Consider the following 13,600-nt stretch of genomic DNA (forward strand, 5'->3'; position numbering starts at 1 on the left):
TTTCCCCAGTTAAAAAGGGTATTAAAAGGCTGGATGGACTGCACCAGATCTAAATCTTAGATCTCGTAGCATGTTTGTAATCACAGTGACTATCAGCAGCAGAGACAGGTAGGGTTTGTCTTCTGGATGAGCCTTGCAGGCTGCCAATTTTAAAAGCTCAATATGCAAGAGATTGAATCAAGTCCATTAGAACAGCAATCAGTGAACATTTTAATTCTGCAAAGTATGTACATTACAACATTAAAAGAACACAACTGCCCATTCAAAACAGCTCAGATAAACTGTGCAAATAGTGGGTCTTTGTGTGTCTGCAATCCCACCATGCAAATGATAACTTGATATGCATGCTAATGATCTACGATTATCAATACCAAAGAAAAATACTAAAGGAAACAAGAATGAACAGCAGTGAAAGCCACACAAAGACCCACTATCCTTTCTGCTTTTACAAATCAACTGTAACTGTAGATTATAAGAAAACCCACAAAAACCTAATTTCTTGACTGGATCTAACGTTCAAACGAAGCAAAAGGATTGTCAGAGATATGTGAGCAGGGCTGGCCACCCTGCCTCCACGCTACAGTCAAACTTGGATAGTGGGTCTCTGAGGTGCTTTCACACTGGAAGACAACATTGGGTCCTAAAAAAAACAAAAAAAAAAATGAAGGATAAAATGAACATAAATTTGAAGAGTGAAACATATGAGTTCTATGGACAAAGACAGAACAACACCAAAAAGGTCAGAAAGGAATGACTAACATTCAACTTTCTGAAAACAGACATCATGAGCTTCTACTCTTGCAATTTCATATTTATAAACACACACAGTTAAGTACTTGTGACCAGCCATCACTGACTCTGAAAAACACTTGTAGCTGATTCACTTGAAGAAAGTTTCTTCCCAAGGAAGACTTCTGTTATGTAGACTCAACAACACAAGCTCAAGCCTTCAGGTTTTGTTTTTTTTTTTTTAAAGGCAATGGCAAAATTCCCTGAGATTTCAACAAAGCCAGGATTTCTCCTGAGAAACTTGCAATGAGACATTAGAAAATCAGATAAAAACTAAACTTGTAAAGAAAAGCCTCACTGGAGTTTATTCATATTGGCACATAAAAATTAACTTGTTTGACGCTGTTCAAAGCCTGAAAGAAATTAAAACCTTGTCCCTAGCAATATGTGTCCATGAAGCAGGATGCACCACATCACTCAATACACCCATCAGAAACCAAGGTCTACACCGTCTAGAAGAGGCGCTGCGAAGTCAGGTTAAAGGCAGTTGTATGACGTGGGCTGCAGCCGCACACCTTGTGGGCAATCCGGAGACTATTCCGGGCCCCACAATTTCAACCTGGAAGCTTTATCAAGCCTGACTGACATTCACCAAATAGTTTTAGAAATACAAAATTACTATGTCACTAAGGGATTGATTTCCTATTTGATCCTTGGTAAAAGGGGTAAAATTCTGGAGCTGTTGAATAAAATCTTAGAATAAATTATTAATCTTCATGTGTTAAAAAAATGAATGTGGACTTGCAACATGCAACACCTCAAAGCCACGGATACCATGAACTCTTACTCCATAATCATAAAGAGAAGTTACTGGGCAGTAACTAGAGAACTTCAAAATGTGTTGTCCATATATAGACACAGAAATGCACCTGCCACGAGCATGTCAGTTCTGAAGTTGTTTTTTCACTATGAACACCCCTGAAAATCGGTCAGCTTCATTCATTAGACAGTGGTGCACAGGAATTACTAATGATCTCTTGTGCATGGAGATAAACTTCTGGAAATACAGATCCTTTTGTTGAAAGGACAGGACTTGCCTCATGTCTCTAATGTGTCACATCTGCAAGTAAGGTTTGGGGAGGAAAAAAATTAGGTCAATCTAGTGGTATTACTATAAATAGCAAGTTTGTACCTAAGGAAATTCACACTGTCGTCATATGCGTGTCAAGAACAGTCTACAGAGAGAGGATCTGTTCCCAGTCTAACCAACTTTTGTCATTGCACCAGCAGAAGGCAGAGCAGGCAGGTTTAAATGGGGGAAAGAGGTGCTTATCAGGCGATAGGGACTACCTGGAGCTCATGTCTGAGCACCTGAAGGAGTAACTTAGATGCCTGAGGAACTGCAGCAATGCTGGGCTATGAAAAGAAAAAAAGAGTGAACAGAAACAATAGCTATACGTACATTAGAGTAGAAAGAACTGGTACAACGTTCAGCTCTATGAAAGACCAGTCTCACAAAGGGAGATGAGATACCTCAGATAAGATGAACTAGAAGCCTCTGCAGACTGAGCATAGGTATGCCCACCTGGCTGAGTTGTCCAGCTCTCAGCAAGAATGTCTCTGACAGATGAGCAGATCTCTTAACACTAAGAGACATCCAGCAATCAAGTATGCAGATGTAGCTGGAGCATGTCTTGCCTCCATCTGAGGTATGCGAGGGGAGAAAATCTCAACTAAAGAAAATATAAGGACAAGGCTCAGACTGGTCCCATGGATAAGATGACAAACTGAAAAAAGCTATCTCACTGAAAAAGCCAACAAATAAGGAGAGAACAAGTTTCTAAGAGCAACTGTTTAAGGCAGACAAAGACTGGCTGAAATGACAAAATTATCTCCAGACAAGGCCATCGGGAAGAACTGTAAAGTGGTAAGTGCACCATGCCTACCCCGCCTTACACATCCCTTGGGAAGAACGGGAAGAAAACCCAGTAGACATGTCTTAGACAAATACTGGCAATACACAAAAGATCTGACCCTGAATAGTTGAGCAAGCACTCAACAAAGAACAGAAGATTATGCATATTCCTTTGCTTTAAATCTATAGCTGTTTATATTTTGAAACCTCTGGTGTATCTTATTTATTCTTTATGATGACTTCTGTGCAAATATTAGAATAAGGGCTATTAAAATGTCATTAAAACATGAGTAAGTCTAACCATCACCAAGGTTACTGAGAGCACGACTCGAGTATTTTGTGTTCTGCAATCACCAGGACTCAGCTGTATTTAAGAGACCTGTTGACAGACCTACGACACCTTCATTGATTTTTTTTTTTTCCCCCCTCACAGAGACCCTATGCCAGGATGTGTGACCACACCAACAGGAAAAGTGATCTTGTCAGCACAGCTTATTCTGTTCATAGAGCTATTTCAGCTGACCTAAGTTTCTTCTTTGCTAGGGAAGTTTGCCATTACAGCTGTAACTAGTAAGTCCCAGAAAAGACTCTGGATACAAAGGTGGTCTATATAACAGAGTTTAAATTTGAGGGAAAAGCATAACTTTCCTAAGCTGCAAACCTATTTAAGTAAACCGAATCTGCCTGCTCCCTTTCAAATTTGACCATCTAGAAAAGACAGTGGGAGAAACTGCTATTCTTCAACAGAAACATTACCACATTCAGATAAACAACTCTTTAAAATATAACAATGCATTTTTAAAATTATATTCTGTCATATCTCTAAGCTGGTCCCTAGAGGGCCACATCAACATTTCTGTGGGACGATTCCTTAGTGATTTCTCAAGAATATTAGTCATAGTTTCTGCACTATATTTAAATAAGAGCAAAAAATATTTTAAGGAAATCCAAGGAAGTTTGAAAGTTCAATCAGTAAATATTTAAAGATTTCTCTGGTTACAGAAGAATGGTACAGCGCTAGCTTACTGCTAACAGAACTTGCTAGCTCAGGTTTCACACCATATGAAAGCAGCCCAGCTGAAATCTGTGCAACGATATTTGCACAATGCTGCGCTTGAGCTAACAAGCCATGCTGGTTTTGAGCAGGCTCTGGACTTTAAGCAGGATTTTTCCTGAAATTTCCAAATGCATGTGTTTTAATATCACAAAAGAATGGCAAATCCCAACACGAAACTGATACACAACTTAGCTTATTTGAAATACTCAGAGAATTTAAAAAAAAAAAAAAAAATTCAACATACTCTTCATTCACCAGTAGGTGGATTTTGTTAATTAAGCACAAGTAGATCTGCTTCGTAGCAAACAGACTACTTCTCAGCCAAAAGTTTAACAACCAAGTACAGATGACCTGGTGCACATCTGCTCATCTGACTGCCACTGGCTGACCTTTGTCAATATACTTTCAAAGGAAAATTCTGTTCACACAGCTACAGTTTGATGTGGATGGAAATATTTTTTACTCCACAACATTGAAATCTGAGAAAAAGCCTAACAACGTATCAGCAAACAATGAGAAAAACTTAACCATCACACCGAAAGTCTTCGATTACAACTTGGTCTTAGCACTGCTTTTGTTGAAAATTAGTGGTATATGTAATCACCTTGCATTTATCACATTCAGCCACATAACTCTAAATGGCAACACACCTGCTGTGATAAGCTAGTATCTCTATCATTTTTGAAAATTCAGAAAGTTTTAACTCAGCCAGAATCTTAATTTTATAGCCCATCTGGATTTAGTCTATACTATTTCTTCAAAACTGAGATTTTGCAAACAAACAAAAAACTTTCAAAGGATCATTTTAATGATTTAGATATGCCTAATCAAAAGAATGTTAAGTTCAATCTAAATGCAGAAGTTTTTGACATCACAGCCACACCGGCCAGAGGCATTTAAAAAAAAATAAAAATGTGTTACCAAAAATGTGAGCACAGATGTAATTTAGCTAAAAAGAAAACCTCAAGAACTGTGCATACTCTATTTTGCCCAGGTACCATAACAAGCTACCCAGGGAAAATATTTTAACTTCCCAATCCAAGCTGTACCTTCATTACCGAGTTTGTGAATTCTTCTGTAAGAACACAACTATGTCGATCAAATCTTAAGTGCAAACTGGTCCTACACACTAGCTATCGGCTATTAAGAGCGAACCTCAACTAGACTTCTGGATGCGTGTCTTTATACTGAGAAAACTCCAAATGATGCCTAGGGGAAAAAAAGAGCAAGTGAAGGGACAAGGCTTGTTATGTCAAAGGAGCAACTTTGACATCAAGATATGTTCCCAAACCCACTGATGGCATGGGTTGATATAAAAGTTGGTTTCATCACAGTGCCCCAGGATGAAAAGCTGAGGGAGTAAAAATGGTGGTAACTTTCTCTGGGGAGGGGGGCCAAAAAAGCAGGGTGTGCGTGGAGGGGGGGACACCAGAAACCTTTACTGTGTTTACGTGCAAAAAAGGCAGAGAAAATTTTGACTGTCAGACAGGTGTATGTTCTAGCATTCAGTTCTCAGCCTGCTGCTGATAATTTTCAGCTTAACATATGTTTTGATATGTATCTTGTTTCTCAGAATTGAATGAGAGCTGGATTGCTGGGAGCCAGGACACGCGTATTTGCCATAGGACAGATCACTTGCTAATGCTAGAATCTTTTTCCTATCCTTTCTATGATTATTTGTACTTAACTAATAGTTTAAATATAAGTTGAAGATGACTACAGCAGGCACTTTTTCGTATTTTATAAAAGTCGAACAAGTTCTATAATTGAGCATAGTATGCCTGCACTGACTCCCAGTCCGTGTCAGTTACCAAACATCAGCATTTTTAATGAAAGGGGAACACCTACCAAATCTAGTATTTTTAGCTCACCCTAGCACTTACTATCACACACTGGCTGGTTGGTAACGTGCTCGTTGTTTGTAGGTTAAACAGAAATGTATTTAAAGTACTTAGTACTATAGTAAAATATTTAAAGAAAGGGTATTTAAAGTACCAATAAATTTAGCTGATGCCTGTTACTCCAAATTGCAAACACAAAGCAAAAGACTAGCAATGCACCTTTGAAATAAAGTAACAAAATTAATAAAAAAATAAAAAAGTTGCTTACACTGCTGACTTGGATCAGAATCCGTGGTCAACTTCACATAGTTTGAGGGGAAGAGACCTGTCACACCACTGATTTCTCCTTGCCACCAGTCAGCATCATCTTTGCTCAGTACATTAATAAGCTGCCCTTTGGAGAAACTGAGCTCATCTTCATTGTTTGCCATATAATCATACATCGCTATCACTTGACACACTACGGAGAAAAAACAAATATAGCAGAACACTGTTACACAAGTATTAAGACTGTTTTTGAGTGTTATACATAACCACAGGAAAGAAACAACTTCACATATGCTGTTACAGAAGAAAAATACCACATGATCTTATCTGGATGTGGAACTGTCCTCCCTTTTCTTTTACTTTTTTTTAATTGGGCCAGGCAGTAATCTTTATTTCCACTTTATATATCTATGCACTTATATAGCAAATTGATTCCGTTAGTATAGCATCTATTGACCTAAACATTTTAAAATACAATCAAGTATGTTTCTATCTCTTTTACTGGCTCGGAAAAAAAGTGAGTTTGATTATCTCGTAGCTGATACTTGTGAGAAAAACGTGGCAAAGGCAAAGGCAATGTGCATTAGCTAATCGGGAGCTGCCAGTTCAGTCAGAGGGCAGTTTTGCCCAGTAATACCCAGGAAGCTGTTGTATAAGCAAATCATAACTGTGGAGAACGGCACAATTTAAGCATGCAGAACCAAAAAAGCTCCTTTTCTGTGAAATAATCTCATTTGCATGCGGCCATTCAAATGGAAAAATCCAGTGGAAATTTGCTGCTTAGTCTCCCTCCTTATAAGGAGCAGTGCATGTAATTCCAAAGTGTTTGTCAATGACTGCTAGTTTTCTGTAAGATTTTTGCTAGCATTTGGAAACATGGAGTTTCCAAATGAGAAGAGCGTGGCTCTTCAGTGCATTCAGCAAAATTAAAAAGCTCTTGCCATAGAAGATGGACTGCTGATCCTCACAGATTTCTGGATATAAGGGTCTTTGTATGACTGAGACTTTCTGTTGTAAGGTATGTAGAGGACAGTATATGCTAGGGAGGGACCCTACGAAGAACTGTTTTGATTAAGAAGTTGTGAGATTTCACCTTTCTTGGACAGAGATAAGAGTTGAATGGACAAGTCTGTTGAAAGACCAGATTCTGACTAGGACTTTACCTTCCACAGTGACACCACAATCAGATACGGCCATTAAACATAGTATTACACTAGTTACGTAATTCAGACTAGTATCTGAACAACTGAAGCAGTTACATAAAATACTCTAAATGAAATATAAAGTCTTTTTTTTTTTTTTTTTTTTTTTTCACCTGAGGGAGCAGCAGATGTGGTTCTTTCACTGCTCGGACCCAGTAACTTCACATGGCTGGCAGGGAACCATCCTTTCTGTCTCTTTTTCCCTCTTGCCTGTAAATGTTTAAAATGGTTAATACACAATTAAAAAACTAAATAGTCTACAGACTGGAAAAAATGCAACAAATATGTCACACAGTTTTGCCAACAAAAGACAAAAAGTCAGGCTTCCAAACATCAACTAAATACTAAACAGATCTCAAAACGAAAAAATCTGGCTAAAGGATAAAACAACCCAATTCAAATAAAGCTGCACCCTAATACGTCCTGGCAAATGTATTAATCCAAAATTTTCAAGTGCAGCTAATTATTTCAGTGCACAATTTAACTGTAGTGCTGAAAATTGGCTCTACGAACATTCCACTTATGCATCATATAAGGAGGCTCTAATGAGATACCCAGAACAGAGGTAACAATTACCATAAGCTACTTTTGAAAATCCTGACCTAAGTATTTGATATCACTTCCTACCTAGTACAGCATGTGAGAGTTTGAAAAGAATTTCCTCACGTTTTAGTCTTTGCTTTTTTAGTCCCACAGGTAAAGATGATCTCTGCACACACTGAAGAAACAAATGTACTTCAGAGTGCACAAAAAAGTCAGGATGTAGAAGTACGCATAGATTTTTAGAAAGCAGTAACTGCAGAGTGAGCTCTATTACAACAAAAAAAGAAATTCAAACTAGCAAGAACTGACAATTACGTATCTTAGCTTCCCTTCCCCCACTTTCTTTTTTTTTTTTAATTCTTTGAAGCTTCTTCCTGAACCAGCACTGGGCCTACCTTTCTTAAAATACAAACTATTCATTGTTTTCTGTATTTATTTATTTTATTGCACAGACTATGAATAGATTTTCCACTGCTGTTAATTCACAGAAACCTCAGTGCAGCAATTCCTCAGCTTGCTCCCTGTGATCTCTCCTCCTGTATCTGTAAAGCAGGCTGGTTTTAAAAACAGATGCTGAATAGTTAGGTGAGCCCTGTTCTAACTGTTGGAGAGGGAAGATGGGTGTTAACAAGAGTATTCACTCAAAACAGAGTGTGTGCAGCTGTAGAATACCTTGGGAAAGGCCAATGAAGTGATATTAAGAGGACGGAACTTTCTATTGTGCTGTTCAATCCCAATATTGGAAACAGCATTCAGTATTGGAAGTAACATGTTTAAATTCAGGCTAACGCTGCAGATTCAGCTGAAATTCAGCTAAAGAAAAAAGGGTAACAAAGAGACATTATAAGATGATGATTTAACTTCTTGCATTGGCTGCAAAGATGAAGGCTATTATGGACAAGATCCAAGGGGCTCCAAAAGTCAAAATATCAACTATGATTTAAGAAGAATGTCATGTAACAGTACCCTCATCCCCTGGGACTAGAAATTCATCACTAGGTGGGGAAAGGAGAAAAGTGGGAACAGCAACCTTGACAATAAACTAGCTTCCAACTTCCAAGAATTCCTGTTCTTTCATTAGAATAATTTTACAATTTAATGTTTTACCAATTAAACCCTAACCAATTTATTAACTGTCAACATCCCTCTTCCTCCTCCCATGCACATGTTCATTGAGTTTTACTATTTTCCGTGACCAAATAAAAAACAACCCAAACCAAAAAAACAAAAAACCCCAGAAATCCAAGGTTTAATTAAAAAACTTCTTTTTCCCCTAATATGGTTTATACAAGATGAAAATAACTTTCTAGACAGCTTTTAGAACACTATACTTAGTTGTTTTCTCGAATTAAACCGAAGATCACCTCCTTCCCGTTCATGAAGTCACAATTATTTTTCCTTCAATAACTACCTGCAGCTCTCCTTGCCACCATCCACTAGCATTTTTCTTCAGAATAAGTATTAGCTGTCCTGGAGCAAGACTAAGCTGTTCAGTTCCTGATGCAGCATAGGCAGTGGTAACCTGAGCAATTTCTGAAAAGATAATATATTAATTGCATTTGTTATTTTTTCATTACAGTAAAAGCTAGATCCACAGAAATATCCTGGTACATATCTTGCAGCTAAGTACATCAGCCACCATTAAAACACTGCTATGAACCTAAATGCTCATAGTCACTTAAGAAACAGTCCTAAATGTTAAAAAGTTATCACACACTTACCGGGTTTCTTATTTATTGTTCCAGTTTTGCCAGCATTACTAGAAGCCTACAAAGACACAACAATCATCTTTTAATGTGCAATAAAACCAGTAGAGTTTACACCAATTTTAAGCATGTGGACAGAAAAGCACGTGGAGATTTTAATTTTGCGCCCATATTTAACAAAATACCATTCTGTATGGACAGAGACAGTGTGACGCTGTGGCTAGAGCACTGATTTAGCACTCAAGCTACCTAGACTTTTCCTTTTCTGTAAAGCACATTAACCTCTGCTTAAAATCACTAAGAGCTAGATATCAATAGCAGTAATACAGTAAAATTGAGAGAAAGCATCATGCATTAATTCTCAGAATATGAACTCACTTCTTGATCCTTTGGTCTGACGTAATTGGAGGGGAAGATTCCAGTTCTGCCATCAATGCTCCCGGTCCACCATTCCCCTTCCTTCTGGGTCACTAGGATTTCCTCACCTTCCGTGAACGTCAAGTCACCAGGCTCAGAGCTTGAGTATGAATAGAGCGCAACATACTCTGTGCAGACAGCACATATAAAGAAGGAGACAATAGTTTCAGATAGGAGGATAAAAGCACATCAGATGCAAGTAAAGGTATCTTTGATATCAGCATTCATCAGTGCGTTCATAACATGGATCATGTCTTCACAAGTTTGTGAATCGACCTACCTACTTCCTTGATTGTAATCACATCTCGCCTCACGCTTACAACTCTGAACGACAGGTACACAACTTTGCACAGATAGATGAATTCGGCACAGTGAGAGTTACTAGCCCACGATCATCCTGCGGATCAGCAGAGGCCTGTAGACCACAGCTTGAAAACTCATCTCTTGCATTAAGTATTCCACCCTACCTCTGTGTTTCACAGCAAGCATGTATATTCCACACCTAAACCTGATTAAAACCATTCTTATCTGACACAGGAAAAATGAAAAACACAAGTGGAATGAAAATATAATTGGGGAAGCACAGAGATACACTAGATTAAAAGGCCTAGAAAGTGCTTCCCACAGATTTTTCTCCAGTAATATTTGTTTTCTCCATTCCCTACTGATTAAAAGAGAATGATCCACACTCAGGAGACTAAAAATCCCTTCTTATGTCTCTACAGTATAGCATAATACAGTAGAGAACAGCAGGAAGAGAACTCAGCTTATGGGCAAGAGACATATTTAAGTTTTCAGAAATAAATCAATGCTCGAGCAAAAGTCTTAAAAACAAAATCAAAACGCAGGCCTATGCTCAACCTGAATTAGTTATAAGCTCTACTCAAGTTCCTGTTTTAGAATTCTCGTATCAGTAGCTCAACATTTGCACTGTGTCTTCTGGACAAGCATTAAAAGGCCTGCTCAGAAACTTCACATATTTAAGCTTATTCACATGCCATTAAGCAGAAACAGACCGTATCATTAAGTAGCGTATTTTGTGCTGTCTTACCCTCTCCTGCTGCGTAAGACTGTGTATTAGGCTTTTTGTTTACGGCTGCATAAATAGCTTCTGGTCTGCAGAAAGAAAAAAAGGTTTGTGTAACTAAAAGGCTGATCAAGAACAAATCTCTTTATTAGGATGAAACTAAGGTCACTTTGGTTATCTCAAAGTTGCTATTGCCTCTGAATTAATTGCAAAGGCTTCCCTGTCAAACAGTGACAGGTATTACTGATACTTAAGATATGAATGGCGTCCAAGAGCACACCACTTCAAAAAAAGAAACGTAATGCGATGAAAGACGAGAAGATATATTCACAAATTATGCTATCCAAAAGAAGTACAAAATTAAAGATTTTGTAGAAATTCTCTCATTCTAGAGAATTTCTAAGAACTTCTATCATAACGCACAAGAAGAACAATTCGCACACAACGGTGCAGCCATCCCATCAGTAACCAGACTTTGAATTATTACCTGAACAGTTACCTTGCAGCATTAGAATAGACATAATGATCTTTTCAAGTAAAGAAAAATACACTACTTCTGCAAGATGTGCCTTGTGAGCTTACAATTATTTGTAAGTCACTTAGGAACTGGCACCTTCAGAGGCAGAACACAACTACACCACAAGAGAGCTGACTCGGTCACGAACCAAAACAAACTCTGGGTCTTGATGAATAATCAAATACCACTGATTTTTCACAGCACTCAGCCTTGGAAGGCCGTCTATTTACACAGTAGCGAGCCCAATATTACTTGGCTTGCTAGAATGAAATAATAAAAGCCTAAAATGGCATGGTGTAAATTGTAAACGGTATTTATATTCTGCACTTTAAAGCACTGCAAGAATTTTGCACTCTAAACCACCTCTTTTTGTAAACTGTTGAATAAAACAAAAATCCAAGTCGCACTTACTCTTCTTTCTTGATTTCGCTCCCAGGTAAGAGCTTGACATACGATTTTGGAAACCAACCCCTTCCTCCATGTACCTCTCCGAACCACCAGTTTTCCTGCTGCTCCAGGACAGTAATGATATCATTTTTTGAAAAATTCAAGTGGTTATCTTTTTTTGCAGTCCAAGAGCAAAGTGCTTGTGCTTTTAAGTTCTCGACAGGCTGCCCCTGTTAAGACAGAAGTGGAGATGTTGATTGCCCACACTACCCCAAACTGGTGCAAGTCTTAAACACAAACAAACATTGATGTATCTTTTATTGAAGTTTAAGCAACTTCATTCCTAAGTGATGGCTGAATAATTTTTTTTTTTTTACATTGATGTATACAAGCTGTTGATTGAGGAACAATCTCTCAACTCTGTTTTTTATTTGTTAGAAGTATCTTGTGTGTCTAATTACAGATGAAAATGATTTTAGAATTATGAAACATACTGCATGAGTATTCTGGCTCAGTGGTCCCTGGAAATACATGGAATTACGTCAACACACACTAATGGAGCATTCAGACTAGCTTCTTTATCCTCTAGCCTGTTCAGTGCACGCAGTATTAGAAAAGTTGTGTTTTGGTTTGGTTTTTCTTTAAATCAGTTTCACTAACATCAATCTAAAATACAGCAAGTTCTCCACTCTCACACAATATACCTGTCCATGAATGGGTGAAACAGATCCAGGGGACACAGTGCGAGTAAAAGCTGATTTCTGTTGCCATGCTGTATTAACATTCAGACTAGAAAAAGGTATGTTTTGGTAATCAGATTCTTCTGCGGATTTACTTGGTGAAAGTGGTCTGCAAATTGAATACAGGCATATTTAACACATTACAATTTTTATTTAAAAAGTACCTCAAGCAGAATAACTTTTTTTAAAAAAAAAACATATATAAAACAGATATTCTATATAATGTGAAGCAGACTATCAAATACTTAAAATTTCCAAGCTAAGACTTTCAGGTAGGTTCTTCAATAAGTTTTCTGCATTTATATTTTAAAAACAAACAACAAATGAAACTACACAGCACATTATGTGTTAGCTAAATGTAGAAAAAGCAATTTTAACACAAACATAACAAAAACTCACTCTGAAGCAGCTGAGGTAGTAGATAAAGATACTGTAGGAGGAAGTAAGGCCTTCTTAGGAGATAAAGATTTTTCTCCTTCTGGTATTTTTTCTACATAATTGCATGGAAACCAACCAAAATGTCCTTGAAAACTCCCATAAAGCCAACCAGGCTCTCCCACATTTTTTTCATCAACCTATGGACAGGAAGATAAATACAAAGACAACACAATTAGCAGCATGAAACAAACAGGGTATCTAGTGCGTCAGCACCTGCTGGCACTCTACATTGAGCAGCGTGAGCAGCACTCATACAAGGATCAGCATTTTCATTCTCTTCCCTTTCAGAATTGAGCTGATTTTGCTCTGTTCAAACAGGGTGATGATGCAATTGCACTGGTTTTAGACACAGGTAGAGGCAGGCCTCAAAGACATATTCCTTCAAACGGGCCCCAAACATGCACATCGGGGATCACATACAATACCTGGAGCCACTCTGGCTTGCCAAAAATTACCGTGCACTGTGTTGTATTTTGCCGAACACGCAGCCGAGAGGCAGCAGCTGGGGAGCCTAGCAGCGCAGGAAAACAACTGCTGCAGTTCTGCTTACAGATATAATTAACTGTGTCATTTGACTGCATCCAAAACACGTCCAAAAATTCTGTTATTTACTATACGATTAAGTATAGAGCATCCTTAAACATTCATAGCGATACTGAAGCCTCCATTATGCTGCAAATTAGTCAAAATTAGCTAAAAATTAGCAGCTCATCAAATACTATCAGCTAGTTAGCTTAGTTGAGGTTTGGGGTATAAGAGGAGGAGGCGGCGGTGGCAGCTGTTAGCCTATTTCTAAAATAAGTCATCAGTAGTT

At 38.0% G+C, this 13,600-nt stretch overlaps 1 protein-coding gene across 1 annotated transcript in view; it reads right to left on the minus strand.

Moving 5' to 3' along the window:
* Positions 1-13,600, minus strand: part of ITSN2 (intersectin 2) — an 85,361-nt gene that overhangs the window by 16,285 nt on the left and 55,476 nt on the right. Inside the window, exons 20-28 of the mRNA XM_050894746.1 lie at positions 12,748-12,923; positions 12,313-12,457; positions 11,633-11,838; positions 10,729-10,793; positions 9,639-9,805; positions 9,276-9,321; positions 8,966-9,087; positions 7,125-7,221; positions 5,811-6,002 (exon numbers count right to left, since the gene is read on the minus strand). Of these exons, the coding sequence (XP_050750703.1) occupies positions 5,811-6,002; positions 7,125-7,221; positions 8,966-9,087; positions 9,276-9,321; positions 9,639-9,805; positions 10,729-10,793; positions 11,633-11,838; positions 12,313-12,457; positions 12,748-12,923 (1,216 nt within the window). The remainder of the gene's footprint in view (positions 1-5,810; positions 6,003-7,124; positions 7,222-8,965; positions 9,088-9,275; positions 9,322-9,638; positions 9,806-10,728; positions 10,794-11,632; positions 11,839-12,312; positions 12,458-12,747; positions 12,924-13,600) is intronic.

This window comes from Gymnogyps californianus, chromosome 3 (genome assembly GCF_018139145.2).
Source record: "Gymnogyps californianus isolate 813 chromosome 3, ASM1813914v2, whole genome shotgun sequence".
Lineage (NCBI taxonomy): Eukaryota > Metazoa > Chordata > Aves > Accipitriformes > Cathartidae > Gymnogyps > Gymnogyps californianus.